The following is a 23,644-nucleotide window of genomic DNA, read 5'->3' as shown; positions in this document are numbered from 1 at the left end:
CATAAGTCAATCTTCAGAAAGCTTTGGATATCGTATTTGAAACAGACTAAGTCATTCCCTTTTCCTGAATCAGCGTTGGCCGTAAAAATAACCCCTATCATCTATTTGCACTTGCATTATATTCTGATGCAATACCGTTCTTTTTGACAAGAACATTTGAGGTGTTTGGCATCTGAATTTAGAATTGTGGTTAGTTTTATATGTTGTCACCCGACGAAATTGTCATCTGAATACAACCTGACCAAATATAATATAAATTTATCTTTCTGTAACAATAATAAAGGACCTATACCTTTTAAATGTCAGATATACCGTGACATGCACTTTAATTGAGATCTCACACGTCCTTTGTACTGGGTACCACCCTAGCAATCATCAATTAAATTCAAACTCTCCATGGACTGGACAGAAATAACAGGGCTAAAAAGCCGTCGTGTTTTTAGGGACTTATAGGTTTGGTCATGTCCGTGCGTGTGTGTGTGCGTCCGTCCGTCCGTCCGTCCGTCCGTTCACGCAGATATCTCAGACATGCCCAGGTCAATTTCTTTCAAACTTTGCACAAGGATAGTACCCTACCCCATACAGATGCACGTCGATTTGTTTCACAATGCGATCAAATTTGGCCGTGTTAGAGGACTTTTTAGTTTTCACCTCCATAGACTCCCATGTATAAGGCAGTCTCCATAGACTCCCATGTATAAGGCAGTCCATAGACTCCCATGTATAAGGCAGTCCATAGACTCCCATGTATAAGGCCAAGCAAAATAAAAATTTAGTTTCTCATCGTATTCATATTGCAAAAAGGATGCAGTGACACAGTTTTTAGTCCCCACGGATGAAGTCCAGGGGGCTTATAGATTGGGTCATGTCCGTCCGTTCGTCCATCCGTTCACGCAGATATCTCAGATATTTTGACAAAATGTCACGTGACCTTGGTGACCTTTGACCTCAAATATATATATTTGTCCATAACTCAGTAACCACAAGTGCTACACCCTTCATATATGGTATGATGGGACAGCTTATGACGCCACATATTGTACCTCATTAATTATGCACATATCTAATTTTAAGCGAGCCAATAGAGCTAGAGGTCTGATTTTTGGTATATAGGGATAACTTAGCAATTCAATTTTTTTGACAAAATGTCACGTGACATCGGTGACCTTTGACCTCAAATATACATATTTGTCCATAACTCAGTAACCACAAGTGCTACACCCTTCATATACGGTATGATGGGACAGCTTATGACGCCACACATTGTACCTTATTAATTATGCACATATCTAATTTTGAGCGAGCCCATAGAGCTAAAGGTCTGATTTTTGGTATATAGGGATAACTTAGCATACAATTTTTTTTGACAAAATGTCACGTGACCTCGGTGACCTTTGACCTCAAATATACATATTTGTCCATAACTCAGTAACCACAAGTGCTACACCCTTCATATATGGTATGATGGGACAGCTTATGACGCCACATATTGTACCTCATTAATTATGCGCATATCATATTTTGAGCGAGCCAATAGAGCTAGAGGTCAGATTTTTGGCATAGAGGGAAAACATAGCAATACAATTTTTTTGACAAATGTCACGTGACCTCGGTGACCTTTGACCGCAAATATACATATTTGTCAATAACTCGGTAACCACAAGTTGTATACCCTTCATATATTGCATGATGGGAGACCTTGTGATGCTTCATACTGTACCTCATTTATTATGCGTATATCTTATTCTGAGCAAGCCCATAGAGCTGGATGTCTGATTTGTGGTATATAGGGATAACTATAGGATTGACATGTTTTGACCAAATGTCATGTGACCTCGATGACCTTTGATCTGAAATATACGTTTATGTCGATAAATACGTAACCACAAATGCTATGTCCTTTATATTTAGTAGGGTGGGAGACCTTATGACAACACACGCTTTACCTCGTTAATTATGCACACATCTAATTCTTGGCAAGCGAATAGAGCTAGAGGTCTGATTTTTGGCATATAGGGATTAATTAGCAATACAATTTTTTTTTCAAAATGTCACGTGACCTTATGACCTTTGACCTTGATTATACATATATATGCATAACTCAGTAACCACAAATTCTATACCCTCCAATTCTGATAGGATATATTAGACCTTAAGATGTCACATCTTGTACCTCATTATTATGCGCATATGTATTTCTTGGCTGGCCAATACAGCTAGAGGTCTGATCTTTTTTCCCGATTTAGAACCATAACTTAGACATGCCTCATGTGTTTCAAATTGGGAACAACGACATAGACCTATGTGCCCATAGATCTCAACATATACACTCCAGTGATACTTCTTAATGACCACATTTCCCTGCCCCATCAAGACTAATACTCCTATTAAAAGTGGGGACTATGTCATTGTCAGAGACTTGTTTTGTTTGTGGGGAGGGATGATCGCTTTTTTCAGAACAAACATTTTTGAAGGGTCATGAAATGTCATGCATACCTTTTTAAGAGGGGCACCGTTTATTACGGACTTGCTATAAGTGAAGATGTGGCCGATATAATGCTCGTGCATTATAAAGGGAATCTATTTGGCAAATTATTATCAATTTTCCCAGACAAAACAAGCTATATCAGAAATTTATATATATATATATATATATATATATATATATATATATATATATATTCGATAATGTATGTAAATGCGCTTTACTCGAAGTGGGAAGTTAAACGTACATTTGTGCAAACAAATGAATTTTGAATTTCATACGAAGTGTAGATTCACCGTGCATGGTAGTCTATACAAAACAATGAACACTGTTTTTCCAGTAGATAATTAGCAGTGCTTGCTCAAGGTGTTAAATAATTGTTGAATCAAACAGTTGAATAAATGTATTGCTCTGAATCGTCGTTGAGTTCGCCTATGGTTGTAGCTATGACTCAATTTTGAGACAATGCTAGAAGATCAGTCGCCATTATTTCCTTATTACTTCAAGATTCTTCGATATTCAGGTGCTGTAGAGTAACGGAAATCATAAGCAATTAATGTATATCATTCGTAGATCCTGCTAGGAATCAGTCAAACAGGCAGAGACATATACACAAGAGTACACTTGTCTGCGGAGGTTCGAAACACTACTACAATACCTCACCTGGCAAATTTCACATGACCTCGCTATGGCTGACAGGCCTAGGCCATTCTGGTTTACTTTCATATTTGCGTCAAGCCCTCACCTCAGTACCTAATAAATAATCCCCTGTTTTATAACTTTTATCATTAAAAGTCAGAAGCTTGAACACTCGTAAATATTTAGAAGGGTTTAATCGCTTTATCCTGACAAATTGGCTGTCCTTGGTCATAACTCAAAGGTTAGGAGATAACCTTATACAACTTTGTATTCATAACTGCAAAACAGCCAACACTTATCGAGTGTGCAGTCTACGTGGACTCAGACCTTCTCAGATTTGCATCGCCAGGTGATACATGCTTTCTAGCTCAGTATTAGCATTGTAGAATAATCGCAGACAAACTTCGATGGCATTAGCAATTTAGCATTCCGCACAACATAGATTTCGGATCAGGGTCCTTCCCTCCCCCAACATACACACACACCTTCGATTTGGGAAGAATCTGTACTGAGTGTCTATCATTTAAATGGTTTATTTGTTCAAATACTGAAAGGTAACCAAGAGAATTATTTGTTCCAGACACTTTACGGTGTGCAGTGCAACCTTTTCAACCACTGTAAAATTCAAATTTTCTAGTAGGTAATATTGATAGACAAGGAAGGTTCCGGGGATTCTGAGAAGTGCACAATCTTCCTTGTTTCGCACTTGCTTGTAAATTATGTTATGATATAATTTTCGACGGCGCGTAAATCGACAATATAAGGGGACTCAATTTAGGAACTGTAGTTTTCAAAGTTTACCCATGAGGTGCTTATTCATTTTGTGTGTATTTGTAATCAATTTAATTAAGTAAACGATGGCAGACAACGACTCTTTGTACTCTGTCGTTTAAACAAAATGAACATAATGGTTAAAGTGCATATTTTCCGGGGAAAAATGCGTTTTCCGAAGCTTAGTCACAGTTTCCCGCGAAAAAATCAAACCCGGAAGTGTGACGTCACTTTAAGAGCAGTCTATCTGTACTTGCCTTGAACACGACGGCGACTTCTGTCGAGTACCGCGACCAAGACAGTGAAAGAGGAAGAACAACAGCTAGATTTTGGCTGTACATGGTAGATGTATGTCTCTATCAAATTGTGTCAGTCATATTGACAAAACGCTCGCCGGCTCTATCGTAATGTCGTCCACTAATATGTTAGTACTACTGACAAAACACTCGCTCGCACTGTCCGTATTATCCATGGAGGTAAAACTCTTCTGGTACCTCCATGGTATTATCCTACTGTCTTCCATGTCAGTCCTGACTAAACGATATGGGTTATAGGCTGCGCCGCTGATAAAGGCCGAAAAGGCTAGGCTGTCATCGCCGAACAAACCGGGGTTGTGAACATTACCAGTCGAAACAATTTGGGCTAAAACCTACAAGTGCCGAAACAGCTAGACACCTGTGGAAAGTTGTGTATCATGTATCTGTGTATGATCTGTTGCAAGACAGTGCGCCGCCCGCGAGTGCGGTGTTTTCGAATCATGTACGCCTGAAAACTTCTAATCTTTGACATATTCAGAGCCTATATAAGACGTTGAAAATTGTGTTCTCCATAATCATGACTCAGTATCTCACTTTATATTATTCCCATCGATCTGTAGACGTTGATTGACCGACTGTCAAAGGTCACGCCATGCCAGGCAATTGCCGACCTACACCAGCCAATGGCACATACGTTTTTTCAACGAATCATTCTACCGCAAACGCACGTTTTTAAATTCAACTGTGAATTTCTGATATTTTTCACCGATTAATTTATTCAGCAATATAAGCTTAGGTCTGTTGTTGTTGTAACTTCTACACTGAATATATCGTCAAATGTGAACGGTATGAATGTATGAACGGTATGAACGGTGTGAATGATATTTATCGCGGCGACGGACATCAGACGATCGATTGCGCAACACATGGTTTGGCCACATAGAAATGCTTGGAAAGCAATCACAGCAGTCGTTCGACATCTTCGGTTACGTAGAACTCGTGGGGTAGAACTACACCACCAAAATAGTCAAGCCAATCACTAGTTTTATTGATAAATCTTATAAATTAGGGCTTGCCTTCTGGAAAATCCATGATCGTATTCCGTGAAAACAGTTGTCAGTGAAGTGTTTGTAGCGAAGTACGCGCCTGGCTAGCTCTGCATGGCAGGACTGTGTGTTACCGGCGTTATACGGCAGATCGTCTATGTAGCCGACACGAACACGAACTTTCTGATACCGGCTACCAGTTTCATCGACGGGAGATGTGGTAAAGGCAATACAAGAATGTTCAAACAGTCAGTGTACGGGTGAGTTTTTCAATTGGAGCGCGGCAACACTTACGATATTGACTTTGGCACAGTGAACGTCGCATTGTGATCAATTGTTGCAAACTTTAATGAAAAGGACGTTTGTAATGAATGCAGGTGGCGTCATTTTCTATCGTCAGGAACCTTTTTCTCATCACCCAAGCACGTTGTAATTCCAGGCTATTTTGAAATTCACTGTAAGCAGACATTGCTGAAGGTAGGACATGCCTCGAAAATAAAGACTTACACTTTTGCTCAAACTTTCCTCAAGGAATCTTTCAATCATTCTTTTTCGGAATCAAGAATAAAATTCGCGGGTCACCACACAAATTTTGCTACCAGAGAAACAGATTACCTGAGATTTACCATTTTCAGACATTCAAAATGGCTGCCACAACTGGGATAAATCTATGAAAAAAAAAAAATTCGATTTTCCAGAAACTAAGACGATTTTTTCCTATAACCAAGAGCTTTAAAATGAGTCCCCACAAGTGGTAGATAAGAAAAGAATTGTAAAAGTGTGAGAGTCCGTGAGAGGCGCATTTAACCTTAAAGAAAATATTAGTAATGTACGTTTATTATTCAAATATCGTAAAACTCATTGAGATAACGTCTCAACTACATATTAAATAAGAAAGTGTGTAACATAATTTACGATAATTAAAAGTACTGTACCTTCTTTCAGCACAGATTCAATATATGTGGTATCTCCATAAAATGAGAACATTTCCACTTCTCTAAACTGAATCATTTCTTCAGATTTTCTTAATAACCAAACGGTACCATATTCTTCAACATGACGTAACGTAATTTTACTGAGAAAAACGTAAGTTCACTGAGAGCATCAACTTTTCTTTTCCCGGAAATGGGCAAGGGAGCTTTGTACATGATATAGCATGCATACGATCTCAGATAACGCGATGGATATCCTACCTAGTCACGTAATATATTGCACTGTTACCACCTCCTGATCGAATGGTGTTCAATATTGCCACTCACACGGTAACGCGTGTGCTCATAGTGTGTCAAAAGGAGTATGCTTATAAAATAGGACAGTAACATGACCCTTGTTAACCTTAATCTTTTAGGTGAGTTTGATGAGAAAACTCTGTTACAATGTAAAACGCAACTCATTCATCTCAAAAATGAAATAATTTTCTACTACCATGGAAAGGGCGAGTTGATGTTGGATTGCCGCACGGGAACAAGACTGACAGGATGTAAATTGGCAGAGTTCATGAAAGCTGCCCATTGCATATGGTAGAAAATAATGAATAAATTTATTGAAGGTGGTAAAGATAAATTGGTGCCTCAGGATTAATTTTGTGAATTCCGAAGCATTTTCAATTCTGCATTCTGGAAATCAACTCTAAAGACATTTTGCTTATGCCTTAATACGAAAACAAATCTTGACCCCGCATTACTTCAGGTCAAGCGTGCTGTTGATGGTGCATTAATTTTTATTACACCTGTATCAGCTTCACATGACCTATCGTATGGTCGACAGCCTAGTTTGTGTAATCTTTCATTTTTGTGACTGCTGTAGCTCAGTAATTCATAAATACTCACCCTAATGCGTTTCTTTGATAAATTTGTATATCCAGAATAACGATCGTAAATCTTATAAAGAGTTTGAAAAATTCTTCTGGCAGATCTGCTATGAATTATGCAAAGCTCGAAGGTCGTTCAAAGCTAAACTTACGCTAAACTTATGCCTTTTAGTTCTTTGTCTATCTATGAAATGTCGAACGTTATGCAAAGGTCTTCCTACATTTGTCCATCACCGGATTTGATATGAGTCTCCGGGATTTGGATAAAATAAACACACTAACGCGTTGTAAATATGTTTAGGTTGAGATCGACATCTCGACAGGGAACATCTCTTATCGTCAGGGTCCAGAACACCCGGTGCTTTCAATTTCATGTCATCTGCACTGCTGAAGAAGAATGCGGCTAAGTCGACTGCATCGCGACTTTTCTGAATTAACAGCTATAAGACGTTTCTTGTTGGCAAGTACCGATGAGCTGAATTATATCGAGTATTGCCATTAATGAGCACAAAAATCCGACTACACTTATGAAAATACACGACAGCGAAGATGCACACACCAAACTTTACTATTCGTAGTGACTCAGGCTCGTGATCCAGCCCCGTTTAAGTTTTTGACACAAAGCACATCACTAGTAAAGATACTCCCTACAAAGACAAACTCTCATGTAGGTCGTTTAAACAAGTTTGGTCATATTTAGACAAGCCAGTGACAAAAATGTACAAGCAGACGATGTAAATACCATTGAAATTATTTATTCGTATATTGCAACAAATGTACACAATACTATTATAGAAGTAACGAAGCTGTACCCACTTCAAATTTCCCCTAATATGCTCATAAATTCCTTTCTAAGATGATAAACATGGAAAATGACTTGAAGATGAACTGACTGGCACAACTACTATTAAACGTATATCCAAATTTCATTCGTACAGAGGCCGTACAGATATCTGAAGATTTTCCTCCGTGAGCTGCGCGAGGTCGATTTCGTAACTTTCATGAAGGGCCGTGAATATTTTTCAGAGTAGAAAAATTATTCACTTTACACCACTCCGGCCTATGTTTCACATTCAACGCGGTACTTTACATAAATATAAGCATCTTTCAAATTATGGAAACCCATATTGACATCTTAATAATTATGTAATTTAATCTGAAATTTTACCACACTCACCCGGTGAAGTGGAATGGCCCAAAAGCGGAATAATATCAAAAAGTGAAACTGACGGTTGCCATCACTCCTTTGCAACTAACTTTCTATATGAGTACGGCGCGATTCAACAAGGGTCTATTTCTGTCGATTGCATATCAAATATCAGAATGAAGCCAGGAAAATGATATAACTAACGTATGCATGTAAGAAAAAGGGGGTTATTAGTACACAATTTGTCCGCATTTTGGACACATAACTCGAATAGAACGCTATATCAACCAAACTGCGTGTCTGCTTTTTCCGGCCATACGAAAAACTTTAAAATTTGTTGTTTGCCCTCAGGTGAAGGTTAAAATGCCAAGCTTCACTGAAGCTTAATCCCAGGTACGTTTGATTTTAGATTTGGCAAAAATCCGGCTCCAAGCTTTGACACAATCCTTATCTCAAGATTTGCATAAAGGATTGGATTAATCTTTATCGACGACAAGTTTGGCCGAAGAGCATTGGCAAACGCAAGAATAAAGTGATGCCAAGCTTTGGGTTAAGGTACTACACAATCGCGTATGTACTAATGGAAGACATTCTCCGTCTTTTTCACCTGTTGCTTTTAGCATTGTAATCTGAGTTTATCCTTAAATACTTAATTTCAAAGAAAATGAATGATTTCTTTAATCACTGCTAAAATAACGCAAATCTACTGTTACGACAGAAAGAGATAGTGGAATCAGCAATTTTCTTTAAACGAAATTTATTGAAACTGAAAGCGAAATTTAGGGAATGTCTAATTATACAAAAATTACATTAGAAGGGACGGCACAAAACTCCAAATGTCCAGAAAGTTGAGTCCGACGAACCCTACTAGGAAAAAAGTTAAACTTTTTTTTGAAGCAAGTAAATGATATTGAAATAGATGATTACCATCTTTGAAAAGATGATACGCTACCTGAGGCCAGATGAGAAGCCTGTGTCTTTTGAAAGTGAGGTTAATTTGAAAGTTGTCACAATCACGGCGTTCTATCAGTGAAATTTTGTTTCTTGATCCTTAAATCAAATGTCATAAAGGCAGCTTGACAAACTACATTATGAAAACCACTCTTTAATGAGTACTCTAAACGAAAGAGGCATACTTTAAAGTAACTCATTCTGTTTTGCCCTGAAGTGATTAAATCTTGAGGCACACTACTAATTCGTTCGATGTGTGTTAATGAATGTGGTCAAAACACAAAGGGGTCATGACCCATAATCACAGAAGAGTGTGCATGTATCTTGGATTACGTACTGCAACTATTATTTTTGTAGCAAGAAATCTATGCCTTCTTTAATATGTCTGTTCTAGTCATTTTAAATCTAGAAAAGAGTAAGCAGTTGCTTGGAATCGATATAAATATTTTGAATGCCCGTCTGCACTATGTACTGTATCAATAATATTTTACCACTACGTTACCAGTACGTCGGAGTATTCAATTAATCGTTTGTGAAGAAAGCATAAAAACGAAAAGTTAAGCAGAATAATACGTCACCTTGTATCTAAATATGCATTACATAGCTTTTAACAAACTATAATTCTATACAGGACCGTAAATACCAGTGTCTTAATGCAATTATTTCTTCAGATTTAATCTCTCTACTGCCATTCTCATCACTTCATTACGTTTAATATTCCCCGTATAAGTGGCTGGAAAACTCTCAAAAAATATATTTAGGAATGAGGAATTCATCTAAATGCGTCTCCATGACGTCAAGAATTTCCTTTTCGGCGCACTCTGTTTCAGGTTTTAAGACCAGACATAAACCTATCTCGTTAACCACTTTTTGGTCAGGAATGGCTACTGCCTGGCAAAGCTTCACCTTACTATGACCGAAGAGATAGCGCTCTATTTCTGAAGGATATATGTTTTTGGCATCCTTTATAATGCAGTCGTCTTTCCTTCCCAGCACTCGAATTCTTCCATCGTCAAGCATGATTCCAGCATCTCCAGTCTTCACCCACCCCGATTCTGTTTTCACGGCCTTTGTTTGCTCTTCCTCGCCAAAGTAGCACTGGAAAACATACGGACTTCGAATACAGACTTCGCCCTCAGTGTTGACCGGTACTGTATAGAAGTTATCGTCAACGATCTTAACTTCGCAGTGTGGAATTGGTCGCCCCACTATCCATGTCTTCTCTTCGCCTTTTAGATGAAAAGTGGCTACATTCGGTTCAGTTGCCCCATAGCAAATGGTAATATTTTGAATATTAAACTTTCTTAATTTTGTTAGAGTATCTGATGGAAAAGTATTTCCACCAACGCCAGCTTCTTTCAGTGATGAAAGGTCGATACCTTCGCCCTTTGTGTATGCTATCTCAAATGCAAGAAGAGGGAAAAGAGCCACGGATGTGCATCTTTCTAGACTTATGACGCTTAGAATGGTATCGACGTCTTGTGACTCGGTTAGAACAAACCTATCTCCAGCTACAATCATTGGAGCAAAGGTGCACTCTAACACAATGGAGTACCATGTAACGGAACCCAGATGACAACCACGCTCATCGTCATTATATGATGTTTTGTAATCAGACATGGTTACGACACATTCAGAAATGGAGCGGTTGGAGTGCACAATGGCTTTTGGATGTCCAGTACTGCCAGAGCTGAAGAAGATGACACAAGGATTGTCAAGTTGAAGTTCATTTTCAACCCTGATCTCTTTCAAATGGTCCGATGACATGCTGAGGATACTGTTTAGGGAAAGACAGGCTCCTCGTGTCTCTGCAGAATCAATATTGATGAAGAACCGAACACTTGGAAGAGGTTCTCTGCAGTACGGTTTACTTACGGATTCAACTTCTGGAAGTAATTCTCGGATTTTGGCTAAACCATCGCTATCAATGACCAACATATCACAGCCGACTTTATTTATTTGATATATTAGCTGATCGGCTTTTGAGAAGGTAAGAAGGCGGACAGCTATTAGACCTGCCTTCATGATACCTAAATAGGCCACGATGTACTCGTATCGTCTGCCAACAAGTATTCCTAGCTTTTCGCCTTTTTGTACACCGAGTTTCATAAGCCCTTCGCCAAATCTATCAACTTGAAGCCTCAGTTCCTCGAATGATAAACGTTTGACGTCACCATCCTTTGGAAAGTAAGTTATTGCTTCTCTCTTTGGATAAGCATTACTGGTTAGATCAAACAGTTGACCAATGGTCTTACCGCTGAGTCGCCGTTGACTTGGCGTATGGCAGTAACTTTGAGTCAGTTTTGAAGTCGCAAGAAGATGAGCTGCCATTTTTTTCTTGACCTCTACAGTATCCTTAAATTCACACGTGCTGTAACATAATTGAAGAAAAACAAAGGAAATTTATAAATAGTGTGTGCGTGACCTCTGCATGGACGAAGTCAATGAACATTGTTCTTTATACGTTTCTTAAAGTCCATATATTACCTGATTTTGTTTAATTTGAACTTAATACAGTTGTTTAGTAAAAAAGCCATTATACCCAAATCATTAAAAATTATTTTGGGTATCCATTTCTTTAATATTATATTTCATACATAAAACATTCGAAATACAGGTCCTCAGAAAAAAATCTGAATTCATATTGGCCGCGAAATGGTCACGTGACATGACGTCATGTGAGGCCATCAGTGCCGTGTGCAGTGTCGATGTCACCAAATGCGTACGACAGTACGGTACAGTGTCTGGTAGGTATGACTCGGAGAGCCCGCGTACCCGGTCCAGCTTGGCTCCACTATGCTGTGAAGATCGGTGGAGATACACGAATCAACCTGATTCAATTACGAAATTAGTAATCCTGCGATACAAACAAATATGGTCAAGAGACAAAAACTAGACACAAGGTTTATGGAACTAACTTAGCGAGAATATCAGTAGTGTGTTCCGGAAGCGGGAAGGTCGTTTACTTTGCCAGTACTGCCGGATGACTTTGGAGAAGCAGATCATAACTCCGGCGATGATGATTATATTCAGGTACATCACTGACAAAACGGCCTCGGGGCCACTATAGTTGCAGGGAAGGTGACGATGACTAATTGTACCGGTAAACTTCCGACACAAATAACGTGTGTATGCACAGTATAGGTTTATTTTACGTTCCATGACATCATTATCCGCTAACATTTGTTGCATATTTGCGTGCACCTGATTTGTAATCTGATGCAAAATAATTTTCATGATCGCAATGTTTGACAGTTTTGGCATGTTTAATACCAAGCATTCATGTGGTTTTAATATTCATCTATCAACTTTCAGCAACTCATCTATTATCAAACTACATTCTGAACATGAGCATCATTCTTTTTGAAACAATGATGCAGTTGCCTTTCATTTCATGTTGTGTACGTTCAATCATGCTGACATGGAGCTCCTGCCCCTACATGTACCGTGTATGGTATAACGTTATTAACAAAGGTTCGAAGTCTAACTATCGAACGAACTATGTTGAAACTAAAGCAGTAATTTTTCTCAGTTTAGTGCTTCTAGTGACATGATAACAAGGTCACTAAATGACCCTTCTATGACCTTACATGGTTTGCTAGTATATGTATGACAGTGATTTGAAGATTTTTCAACGGCCTCTTTTAAGCATACCGAATAAAACCAATTCGAGAAGAAAAATACATTGTCTTTCTAACCACAGAGCAAAGGATAAAATCACGGCAACATACTATCCAAAACACCAGGATATAATGTGAAGAACAAGTCATCAATACATCTGTTACACATGCGCACAATAAGTATTTATAGGAAAACTCGCCAGGGTCCACTGTTTGCACTGTTGCGACAAAAGGTTAAACTTGCCCTTTCATATTTTATACAAGATATTAGATTGCTAAATAAAACACACACTGAACGTACTGAAAGTGTTCCTGACATACATGGTGCACTAAAATTGTCTCAAGTGAAAACTATTTTGAATTCTGCCTGCCAGCAAACCAACGCCAAGTGCAAACTTCAAATTCTGAGTTTTATCACTGAACGCATAAACAGGCAAATGCTTAGGAATAACCTGAAGCAACCGATACGTTTATAATTAAGAGTCTACGTAAACACCACGCGAACTCTGCTTCTGATTAAATATAATTTCTAGCTCAGCATCTATAATCTAAAAATATTTCAGAGTAAGCTTCACCAGACTGCAGTCATTCCATGTTTCTGCAGGATCTGAGTTGATTCTAGTACCAATAACACAAAAACGCAAGTACACGCTTACATTACTTCTCGTCTGTGAAACGTCATCAATCAAACCCGTGTTCTGAACAAGATCACCATTCCTTTTGAAACAATGATGCAGTCGCCTTCCATTTCATGTTGTATTTATTCTATCATATACACTGATATGGAGCTCTTGCCTCTACATGTACCGTGTATGGTATGATTTTATCAATAACTTTTCAAACTCTAACTATCGAATTAATCATGTTGACACTAACGCAGTAATGTTTCTCCGTTGAGTGCTTCTAATGACATAGTAACAAGGTCACATGGTATGACCCTGGTATGACCTTAGATCGTTTGCTAGTATGAGTATGTCAGTTTAATTTGAAGACGTTGCGACAGTCTCCTTTCAGCATATGGAATAAAACCCATCCAAGAAGAAAAAGTAAAGTCTTTCTTAGCACAGGGTAGAGAATAAAAACAAAATATGCTACTATCCAAAACACCAGGATATATGGTGAAGAACAAGTCATGAAAATACCTGTTGCACATGCACATAGTAACTGTTTACAGAAAAACACGCCAGGGTTCACTTTTTGCACTGTTGCGACAAAAGGTTAAACTTGCCCTTTCATATTGTATACAAGATATTTGATTGCTAAATAAAACACACACTGAATGTACTGAAAGTGTTCCTGACATACATGGTGCACTAAAATTGTCTCAAGTGAAAACTATTTTGAATTCTGCCTGCCAAACATTGAAGAACATGATTCAGCAATCCAACGCCAAGTGCAACATTATCTTCTGAGTTTCTTTAGCGAACGCATAAACACATAACTTCAAACGTATACCCTGAAGCAACCGATAAGTCTTTGATTTTCCGTCTACTTTAACACCACCAAACGATGCTCCTGTTTAGACATGATTTCTAGCTCAGCGTCGGTGGTCTAGAATTGTTGTAGGGTGAGCTTCTCCAGATCTCGATCAAACTTGTGTTTTACATGCCCTACTTATGGCTAAAAAGCCCATTCTTGATCTCTAATCTTTCATTTCTTGCGACAAGACCTTGACTCGGCACCTGAGAAATACTCACCCCAAGCTGTTACTTTTCTACTCCGTTTAACGACCAGAAGCAAAAAGCTCGGCAAGATTTAGAGCTTTTTCAACGTTGCCTCTCGACAAATCGACCATACATAACTCAAAGGTTAAGAGAGAACCTTGTTTGCTTATGTTCAAATTAACCAATAGCTATGGATTTTCAGTCTACGTAGACTCAATCAATGGTGGTGCTTGACAAAGCATGCGTTTTTGGCTCAGCGTCAGACGCGTGTTCGGAGAGAGCGTAGCCGGGCACAAGCCATTCCACGTTTTTGCACAGTCTGACACTACATCAAAAGCCTCTACAACAGTATATAGTATGGATGATTGCCTGTCTTGTAGATAAATAATGGACAAAAGATAATTAGTCAAGAATCAATTGCCTGTTCAGCGCGCCTGCATTCATGTCGTCCCATGAGAATTTACATGGCTGTATTATTCTATGATAGAGGCAACGCATTCGTGTTACTTTATCCGCATTATCATATTCTGATGCAGTGAGAGTTGATATGAGCTAAAATAAGTATGAAACGTGTCGATAAGAAAAGTCCAAAGATCAAATTTGGAGTCTAGTTCGTATAGGTCGAAGGCGTTAAAACAGAAAAACTGTGATATCGTCGTATCTGATTAATTTAACATACTTCTGTTTTCATGTTGCATATGTATACAAACGCTTATATGAAGCTACCGCCCTTAATTGTACAGTGTATGGCATGATGTTTTCAGCAACTTTTCGAAGTCTAACTATCGACTGAATAATGTTGGCACTCCTTGAAATGACATTATAACAGGGTCATTACAAGACCCTTCTGTGACCTTACATCGTGACTAAGTCACTCCCTTTTCCTGAATCAGCATTGGCCGTAAAAACAACCCCTATCATCTATTTGCACTTGCGTTTAATTCTGATGCAATACAGTTCTTTACGAACATTAGAAGTGTTTGGCATCTGAATTTAGAATTGTGGCTGGTTTTATATGCTAGCTGTCACGCGACAAAATTGTCATCAATGCAACCTGACCAAAGGTAATATAAATCGATCTTTCTGTAACAATAATAAAGGACCTATAGCTTTTATATGTCAAATATACCGTCACATACACTTTAATTGGGATCTCACACGTCCGTGGTACTGGGTACAGCCCAAACAATCACCGACTAAATTCGAACTCTCCATGGACTGCACAGAAATTACAGGGTGAAACTTTAATTTGCATCCGACTCGTTTGTCTAACTTGTTACCAGTACAATGTGAATCACCGATTTAATTCGAACTCTCCATGGACTGGACAGAAATTACAGGGAGAAAGGCCGTCGTGTTTTGGTTTCTTTTTAGAGGGGTGATCGCTTTTTTCGAGCAAACATTTTTGAAGGGTCATGAAATGTCATACATACCTTTTTAGAGGGACACACTTTATTTGCAACTACTAGAAGTGGACATGTGGCCGATATAGTGCATGTCCAGAACTATTTTATAAAGGGAGTCTATTGGGCAAACTATTAAAAATTTTACCCCTATAAAACAAGCCATATCTGTACTTTATGTATATTTAATAATGTAAGTAAATGTGCTTTGCTCGAAGTGGGAGGTTAAAAATACATGTCTGCAAAAAAAATAATTTTTGAACTTCATAGAAAGTGTAGATTCTGTATAAATGGTAGTTTATAAGAAAACTACCAACAATGTTTTTACAATACAAAATTAGTATTTGCTCATTAAGGCCTAAAGGTGTCGGATAATTGTTAAATTAAACAGTTCAATAATTTTTTGCTCTGAATGGTTGTTGAGTCGGCCTATGGTTGTAACTATGAATCAGTTTTTGAGTCAATGTTAGAAGATCAGTCGCCATTATTTCTTTATTACATCAAGATTCTTCGATATTCAAGTGCTGTAAAGTATCGGAAAACACAAAACAATGAATAGATATCATTCGTAGACCCTGCATTTATTCATACACAAGAGTACACTTGTCTGCGGAGATTTAAAACACTACTATCAGACCTTTCCTGGCCAATTTCACATGACATCGTTATGGCTTACAGGCCATTCTTGTTTACTCTCTAAATATTTGCGTCATGACCTAACCTCAGTACCTGATAAATACTCCCCTGCTTTTTAACTTTTCATCATTTAAAGAACAGAAGCTAGAACACTCGTAAATGTTTAGAAGTGTTTAAACGTTCTGCCCTGACAACTCGACTGTGCTTGGTCATAACTCAGAGGTTCGGAGATTACCTTAAACAACCTAATATTCATAAATGCAAAACAGCCAACACTTATCCAGTTTGCAGCTTAAATGCACTCAAGAGAATTGCATCGCCAGGGGGTACATGCTTTCTAGCTCAGCATCAGCATTGTAGAATAATCGCAGACAAATTTCCACGGCATTGGCAATTTAACATTCCTCTAAACATGCGGATCATAGTCCCCCATTCCTTTGATTGGGAAGAGTCTGTACTGACAGTCTACCTGTTAAGCTGTTCATTTGTTCAAATACTGAACGGTCACCAAGGAAATTGTTTGTTCACGAACAATAATAAAGGGCCAAGATCCCGACTCTTTACGGTGTGCTGGACCACATTGTAAACCATTGTAAAATTCAAACTCACAAGTAGGTAATATGAACGGATAGGTATATTTGCTTAAAGTGAGTCCAATTACATATTAAGAAAACTGGATGTCAACGACTTTGATATGGTCGATTGCTTCGAATACTGTATTGATATATTATGATGTGAAATAAAAACACTTTTGAGGAGCATCTTATATATAGAAGAAAGACTGCATTGCAAAGCAGATATTTTGACTATATGCTTGTAACTTTAATGAAGAAGGTAGATATCTATGCAAAAAAGTGAATAAAGTCATAATCGCTAGTTAAAAAAGTAACCATCAAATAACGACAAAAGCCTTTAAACTTTTCAGAACACTGTCTTGTGTACAAACATTGCAGCACTTTTAATTCCACCATGCAACTTCACCAACTAAACTTAGAAAGCTACTTCTGACGAAACTTCAAAGCAAACCTTTATGTTGTTGACTTTCTTTACTCGTCTACTGACAAAACACTAATCATAGACTTTACAGTACTTCAGTTATACGTGTACAATTCGCTGCGCAGCTAGGTATTATCTCTAGCAATCCTCAACTTCACATCTCCCACTTATGACATACAGCTTCGCTTCTAAATATTTATTAAAAAATGTCATTACATGACCCCTATATGGCCTTAAATCCTGTTTTGTTAAGCCTTTGTCTTTTAAAAGTGCTGTTAATTTTAAATTTATCTCAATCACAGCTTTTTATAAGCGAAATTGCGTTATTGAGCCTTCAATGTCATAAAGACTGCATGTCAAACTAAATATCGAAGCCCAGGCGTGTCCATAATTTATCTATTTCACAAGTAATCTAAACGAATGGTATACGTTTAAGAAACCTAAATTCTGTTTTGCCCTGTTGTCATTCAATCTTATGACTCACTATTTATACGTACCATGTGTGTCATGAGTGTAGTTAGAACACAAAAGGATCATGAACCACTATCAAAGGAGAATATGCATGTATCATGGATTGTACTTTAATTATATTTGTTTCGGCCAGAAAACTATGTTTAGTTAACTAAGTCTACTGCATTCCTTTTAATTGTGAAGTTGAGTACGCCGTTACTTGTACACGATTTTAAATTTGAAATGCTGGTTGGGAATCTGTACTATATCACTAATATTTTACCACTACATAACTAGCATATTGGTGAATGCAATTAATTGTTTATGAAAAAAAGCCTGACCAACAAAATATCAAGCAGAGTATTACTTCAACTTGTATTAATTACACGGATTTTTAAAATCTTTAAATTCTGCACAATAAAGTAAATATCAGCTTCATATTTTAATTATTTCTTCAGATTTAATCTCTCTACTGCCATTCTCATCACTTCATTACGTTTAATTTTCCCTGTATCAGTGACTGGAAAACTCTCAAAAAACAAAATAAATTTAGGAATGAGGAATTCATCCAAATGCTCCTTCATGACTTCAAGAATTTCCTCTTCGGTGCACTCTGTTTCAGGTTTTAAGACCAGACATAAACAAATCTCGTTAACCACTTTTTGGTCAGGAATGGCTACTGCCTGGCAAAGCTTTACCTTACTATGACCAAAGAGATAGCGCTCTATTTCTGAAGGATATATATTTTTAGCATTTTTTATGATGCAGTCGTCTTTCCTTCCCAGTACTCGAATTCTTCCATCGTCAAACATGATTCCAGCATCTCCGGTCTTCACCCACCCCGATCCTGTTTTCACTGCCTTTGTCCGCTCTTCCTCGCCAAAGTAGCACTGAAAAACATATGGACTTCCTACACAGACATCGCCCTCAGTGTTGACCGGTACTGTGTGGAAGTTTTCGTCAACTATCTTAACTTCGCAGTGCGGAACTGGTAGCTAAACTATCCATGTCTTCTCATCAATTGGTTCGCCTTTTAGATGGGAAGTGGCTACATTTGTTTTAGTTGTTCCATATCCAATGGCAATATTTTGAATATGAAACTTTCTTAATTTTGCTACAGTATCTGGTGAAAATGTATTCACGCCAACGCCAGCTTCTTTCAGTGATGAGAGGTCGATACCTTCGCCCTTTGTGTTTGCTATCTCAAATGCAAGAAGAGGGAAAAGAGCCACGGATGTGCATCTTTCTAGACTTATGACGCTTAGAATGGTATCGACGTCTTGTAACTCAGTTAGAACAAACCCTATCTCCAGCTACAATCATTGGAGCCAGGGTGTAATCCAACATAATTGAGTACCATGTCACGGAACACAGATGACAACCACGCCCCACCGTCATTGTATGGTGTTCTGGAATCAGATACGGCCAAGAAACATTCAGAAACGGAGCGGTTGGAGTGCACAATGGCTTTCGGACGTCCAGTACTGCCAGAGCTGAAGAAGATGACACAAGGATTGTCAAGTTGAAGTTCATTTTCAACCACGATCTCTTTCAAATGATCGGGTGACATACTGAGGATACTGTTGAAGGACAGACAGGCTCCTCGTGTCTCTGCGGAATCAATGTTGATGAAAAAACGAACACTTGGAAGAGGTTCTCTGCAACATGGTACACGTACACATTCAACATCTGGAAGTAATTCCCGGATTTTGGCTAAACCATCGCTATCAATGACTAACATATCACAGCCGACTTTATTTATTTGATAAATTAGCTGATCGGCTTTTGAGAAGGTAAGAAGGCGGGCAGCGATAAGACCTGCCTTCACGATTCCTAAATAGGCCACGATGTACTCATGACGTCTGCCAACTAGTATTCCAAGCTTTTTGCCTTTTTGCACACCAAGTTTCATAAGCCATTCAGCAAATTTATCGACATGAAGCCTTGGTTCCTTAAATGATAAACGTTTGACGTCACCATCCTTTGGACAGTAAGTTATCGCTTCTCTCTTCGGATAAGCATCGCTGGTTAAATCAAACAGTTGACCCAGAGTCTTGCTACAGAGACGCCGTTGACTCAGTTTGTGGTAATAACTTTGAGTCAGTTTTGAAGTCGCAAGAAGATGAGATGGCATTGTTTCTTTACTCAACAGTAGCTTGGAATTTACACTTTCTGTATAATAATTAAAGCAAAATGACGAGAATTTGTTACTGATGTAAATGTATGGCCTCTGCAAGTTTGTAGTCAATAAAATTGATCTTAAATGTATACAGTCACCTGAAATCTAAATATGCCCATATATGGTCAAAGGGGCGATCCTTGGTATTCAAAATAGGATTCCAACTTGAATGAGGGAGCTTGAATCTCTGAACAGTATTAAATGACTATACGCCCGCCTTACTTTTGAAGTTTGGTAATTTTGCAGCCTTGTATTAGTTTTTTTTTCACTTATTGGACTTCGTATTTTTTGTCTTTTGTCAACTTCGAGTATTTTTATACCAGTTAATTTTTCTGATTCTCAAAGATTTTTTTGGCTCAAAGATAAACAGTCACTGCTCTCGTAGAATGCTGTTTGGATTCCAATAAGGAATGAAAGAATGAATGAAATGAATTACTTCGATACGGATCCACAATCGAACAAAAATAATATGTGTCAAGTATAATATGTTCTACGTGAACATGCTTGTGTACATGATGTATACAGTACTGGCTAAGTTATGTCACATCAACACTTCCAGATTTTAACAAAAAGTTTATTGATATTGAAACTTCAAAGAAATACACAAATGTATTATGTGAAAAAGATTCGCATAAATAGTGTCAAGTACAATAGGCTTTACGTTGTATTGACTTATGTATAAGGTTTGTGAAAAGCCAACGTTATGTCTCATAGCTTTTCATTCTGATTTGCCTAACTTTATTAACAACATACTAACACTCAACCCGATTCAACCCCATTCGCAAGATGTTGGGTAAAGCAAGTCCAGCATAGACTTGATAAGAAAAAGCTTAAATAAGACAGAAAATAGATGTACTTGCTTGAGACCATAGTGATTTCACTTCAGAGAATGAAAACTCGACAGAATATTTTTGCTTACTAAAGCAAGGCTTTTTGACAGGATATTTTCGAAAAGAAGTGTCCCCCTTTCTGTTTGCAAAAATCCTGAATCTCCATTCGCTCTTCCAATTTCAAAACAAACTAGCCCCTCCGCCCTCCCACGCGGAGTTTCCGGCCAACTCCTACTATAATAACTGAAGGCTCCCTTAATTCCCTAAAGGCAAATGAGCTGTGTTTTTATTTTCCTGCTAAATTGGAGAAGTTCACAACCAATACTTGAACTGTATAGTTGCTAGAACACCCGACTTTATTCCAGCGAAATATGACTAGGTATAATAGATAAACTTTTGGAGTAGGTTTTCGCTGCCACATTTGACTGACGTTAATACGATGCAAAATACAATGCACAATAACACTTACAAAGGACAGATAATACAGCACTTGACAGTCACTTTCCATTTTACCAACCCACTTTACCAATTCCAAGTAGAAATCTTCTTCCGCCCAAAGTTCAAATCGCAACCTGAATGTTAACGTTGTGGGTGTTCTTCACCGAAATATATATATAACGGGAGAGATTGCAAAACTTGTACACGGCATGGTAATCATAGATTATGAGGTATTGCAGGGTCAACATTAAAGTTAACTGTTAAACTAGTGTCACGGGGGTCATTAACTTTGGCGTCTATTCTGCATAAAGGTCAGTGATCTGGTTCAGAATTGTGAACGATTTACGATAGCGATGCAGACTGTGAGAAATCAAACAAGTAAATAATTGTCCGAGTGTTCATGGTGTTGGCCATTGATATGAACTTTGGCCATAAAGACGTCATTACTAGGCAGCAACATTATTGATGAGATGCTAATTGTGTGTAAATAACCACTGTAGAGATTGTATATAAGAGGTGTCTTGACCAATACAATTACTTAGAAGGGGACAATACCTGGCAGTATGTAACATCCATGTATAAAGAGTAAACTCTGTTATGCTCTTATCTTTGAATACTTTGAGTCTCTGCTCTGTTTCTCTATACCGACGACATCTCGGTAACCATTTCCAGGAGGGAGATCGTAAACTTTTAGAGCAGTGCAAACAATTTGAGATAGGACGCAGTTGAAAAAACCAGAGTCTGCAAATGCATTCCTGAAGTGCTAATAGGGATTTTGCTATTTCAAGTAACTGTGCATCCCCGCCCCGTGTCATTGTGTTCTCAGTCGACGCAGATTCTAAACAAAATTAGCTCTCTTGACGATACCGACTTTCTATAAACGCGTTTCAAGTTAACTTGTTTGTTTGTTCTATGATTGTGTGAGTGTGTGAGATCTACGTATCAGAAACACAGTAATTACATATAAAGTATCGTATCATATATGGATGCATTCTATGTTATTATTTGAAAAAGAGAGTCATCGACTCTTTTCAACAAAAAGATTCATCATGAACTCATTTGCTTAATTAACAAAATAAGCAGCAGTCTTACTTTTTTAAATGACAAAGTTACAACCTTTCACAATTTTTGGTGCCAAAATGTTATTTTCGACGAGGTTCATTTTAACAAAGAAATGATCCACTCTCGCTAATTTTTCTGCCACATATTTTGCATTCCATACGACAGGCAGAACACTGCCAGAGGAAATACGGCTTGTAATTTTTTTAAAATAATGTTGGAGTCTTCTCAATGCCCAACACTCAATCTGAAGATTCATTAACGTTCCCTCGTTCCTGCAAGCAAAAGAGCTAAGTCGGGTTCCTTACCTATGAAATTAACATCATCCGCTAACATCTGCTGCATATTTGCCTTCGCTTCAATTTGTATTCTGATACAAAAAATTTCTCATTATCAAAATGTTCGACAATTTGGCATACTTAATACCAAGCTTGCGTGTTGTTTTACTATTCATCTGTCAACTTTCAGCAACTTATCAATCATCTAACTACATTTTGAGCACGAGCATAATTCTTTCTGAAACAATGATGCAATCACATACATTCAATAATACGCGCTGACAGAGAGCTCATGCCCCTACATGTACCGTGTTTGGTATGATGTTTTCAACAACGGTTCGAACTCTAACCATCGAATGAGATATGTTGACAATAAAGCAGTAATGCTTCTAGGTTGAAGGCTTCCAAAGGCACAATAACAAGGTCACTACATGACCCTTGTATGACCTTACATCATTTTCTAGTGAGTATGTCAGTTTGATTTAGAGACTTTACAACAGTCTCCACTCAGCATGTGGAATCCACTCCATCCAAGAAGGAAAAATACGTTGTCTTTCTTACCATACGGGAAAGGATAAAAACATAGCAACATACTATCCAAAACACCAGGATATATGGTAAAGAACATGTCATGAAAATGCCTGTTGCACATGCGCACAGTAATTTTTATAGGAAAAACCCAGGGTCCACTGTTTGCAGTGTTGCGAGTCAGGGTTAAACTTACCCTTTCATATTTTATGAAAGGTTATATTGCGAAACAAAACACATACTGAACGTACTTTTAGTGTGCCTGACATATACGGTGCCCTAGAAAATTGTCTCAAGTGAAAACGGTTTTAAATTCTGCCTGCCAAAAACTAAAGAACATGATTCAGGAAACCAACGCCCAGTGCAACTTCAATTTCTGAGTTTCTTTACCAAACACACAAGTACAAACGTATAACCTGCAGCAACCTATAATGGGTTTTCTGTCTCAGCGAACACC

At 38.0% G+C, this 23,644-nt stretch overlaps 3 protein-coding genes across 3 annotated transcripts in view; all 3 read right to left on the bottom strand.

Moving 5' to 3' along the window:
* Window positions 1-23,644, bottom strand: part of LOC139129676 (medium-chain acyl-CoA ligase ACSF2, mitochondrial-like) — a 69,947-nt gene that overhangs the window by 23,894 nt on the left and 22,409 nt on the right. The gene's annotated exons all lie outside the window — the stretch shown is intronic.
* Window positions 7,749-14,541, bottom strand: LOC139129677 (medium-chain acyl-CoA ligase ACSF2, mitochondrial-like). Its single transcript, XM_070695350.1, has 2 exons — window positions 14,424-14,541; window positions 7,749-11,477 (listed from the first exon to the last, which is right to left on the bottom strand). Exon 2 carries the CDS (start codon window positions 11,435-11,437, stop codon window positions 9,851-9,853), a length of 1,587 nt encoding a protein of 528 aa, XP_070551451.1. The 5' UTR covers window positions 11,438-11,477; window positions 14,424-14,541; the 3' UTR covers window positions 7,749-9,850.
* Window positions 19,179-20,009, bottom strand: LOC139128004 (medium-chain acyl-CoA ligase ACSF2, mitochondrial-like). Its single transcript, XM_070693868.1, has one exon. The coding sequence runs from the start codon at window positions 20,007-20,009 to the stop codon at window positions 19,179-19,181; it is 831 nt and encodes a 276-aa protein (XP_070549969.1).

Source organism: Ptychodera flava, chromosome 3 (genome assembly GCF_041260155.1).
Source record: "Ptychodera flava strain L36383 chromosome 3, AS_Pfla_20210202, whole genome shotgun sequence".
In the NCBI taxonomy this organism is placed as follows: Eukaryota; Metazoa; Hemichordata; class Enteropneusta; family Ptychoderidae; genus Ptychodera; species Ptychodera flava.
The sequence above is the reverse complement of the archived record's forward strand: the minus strand, read 5'-3'. Positions and strand labels throughout refer to the sequence as shown.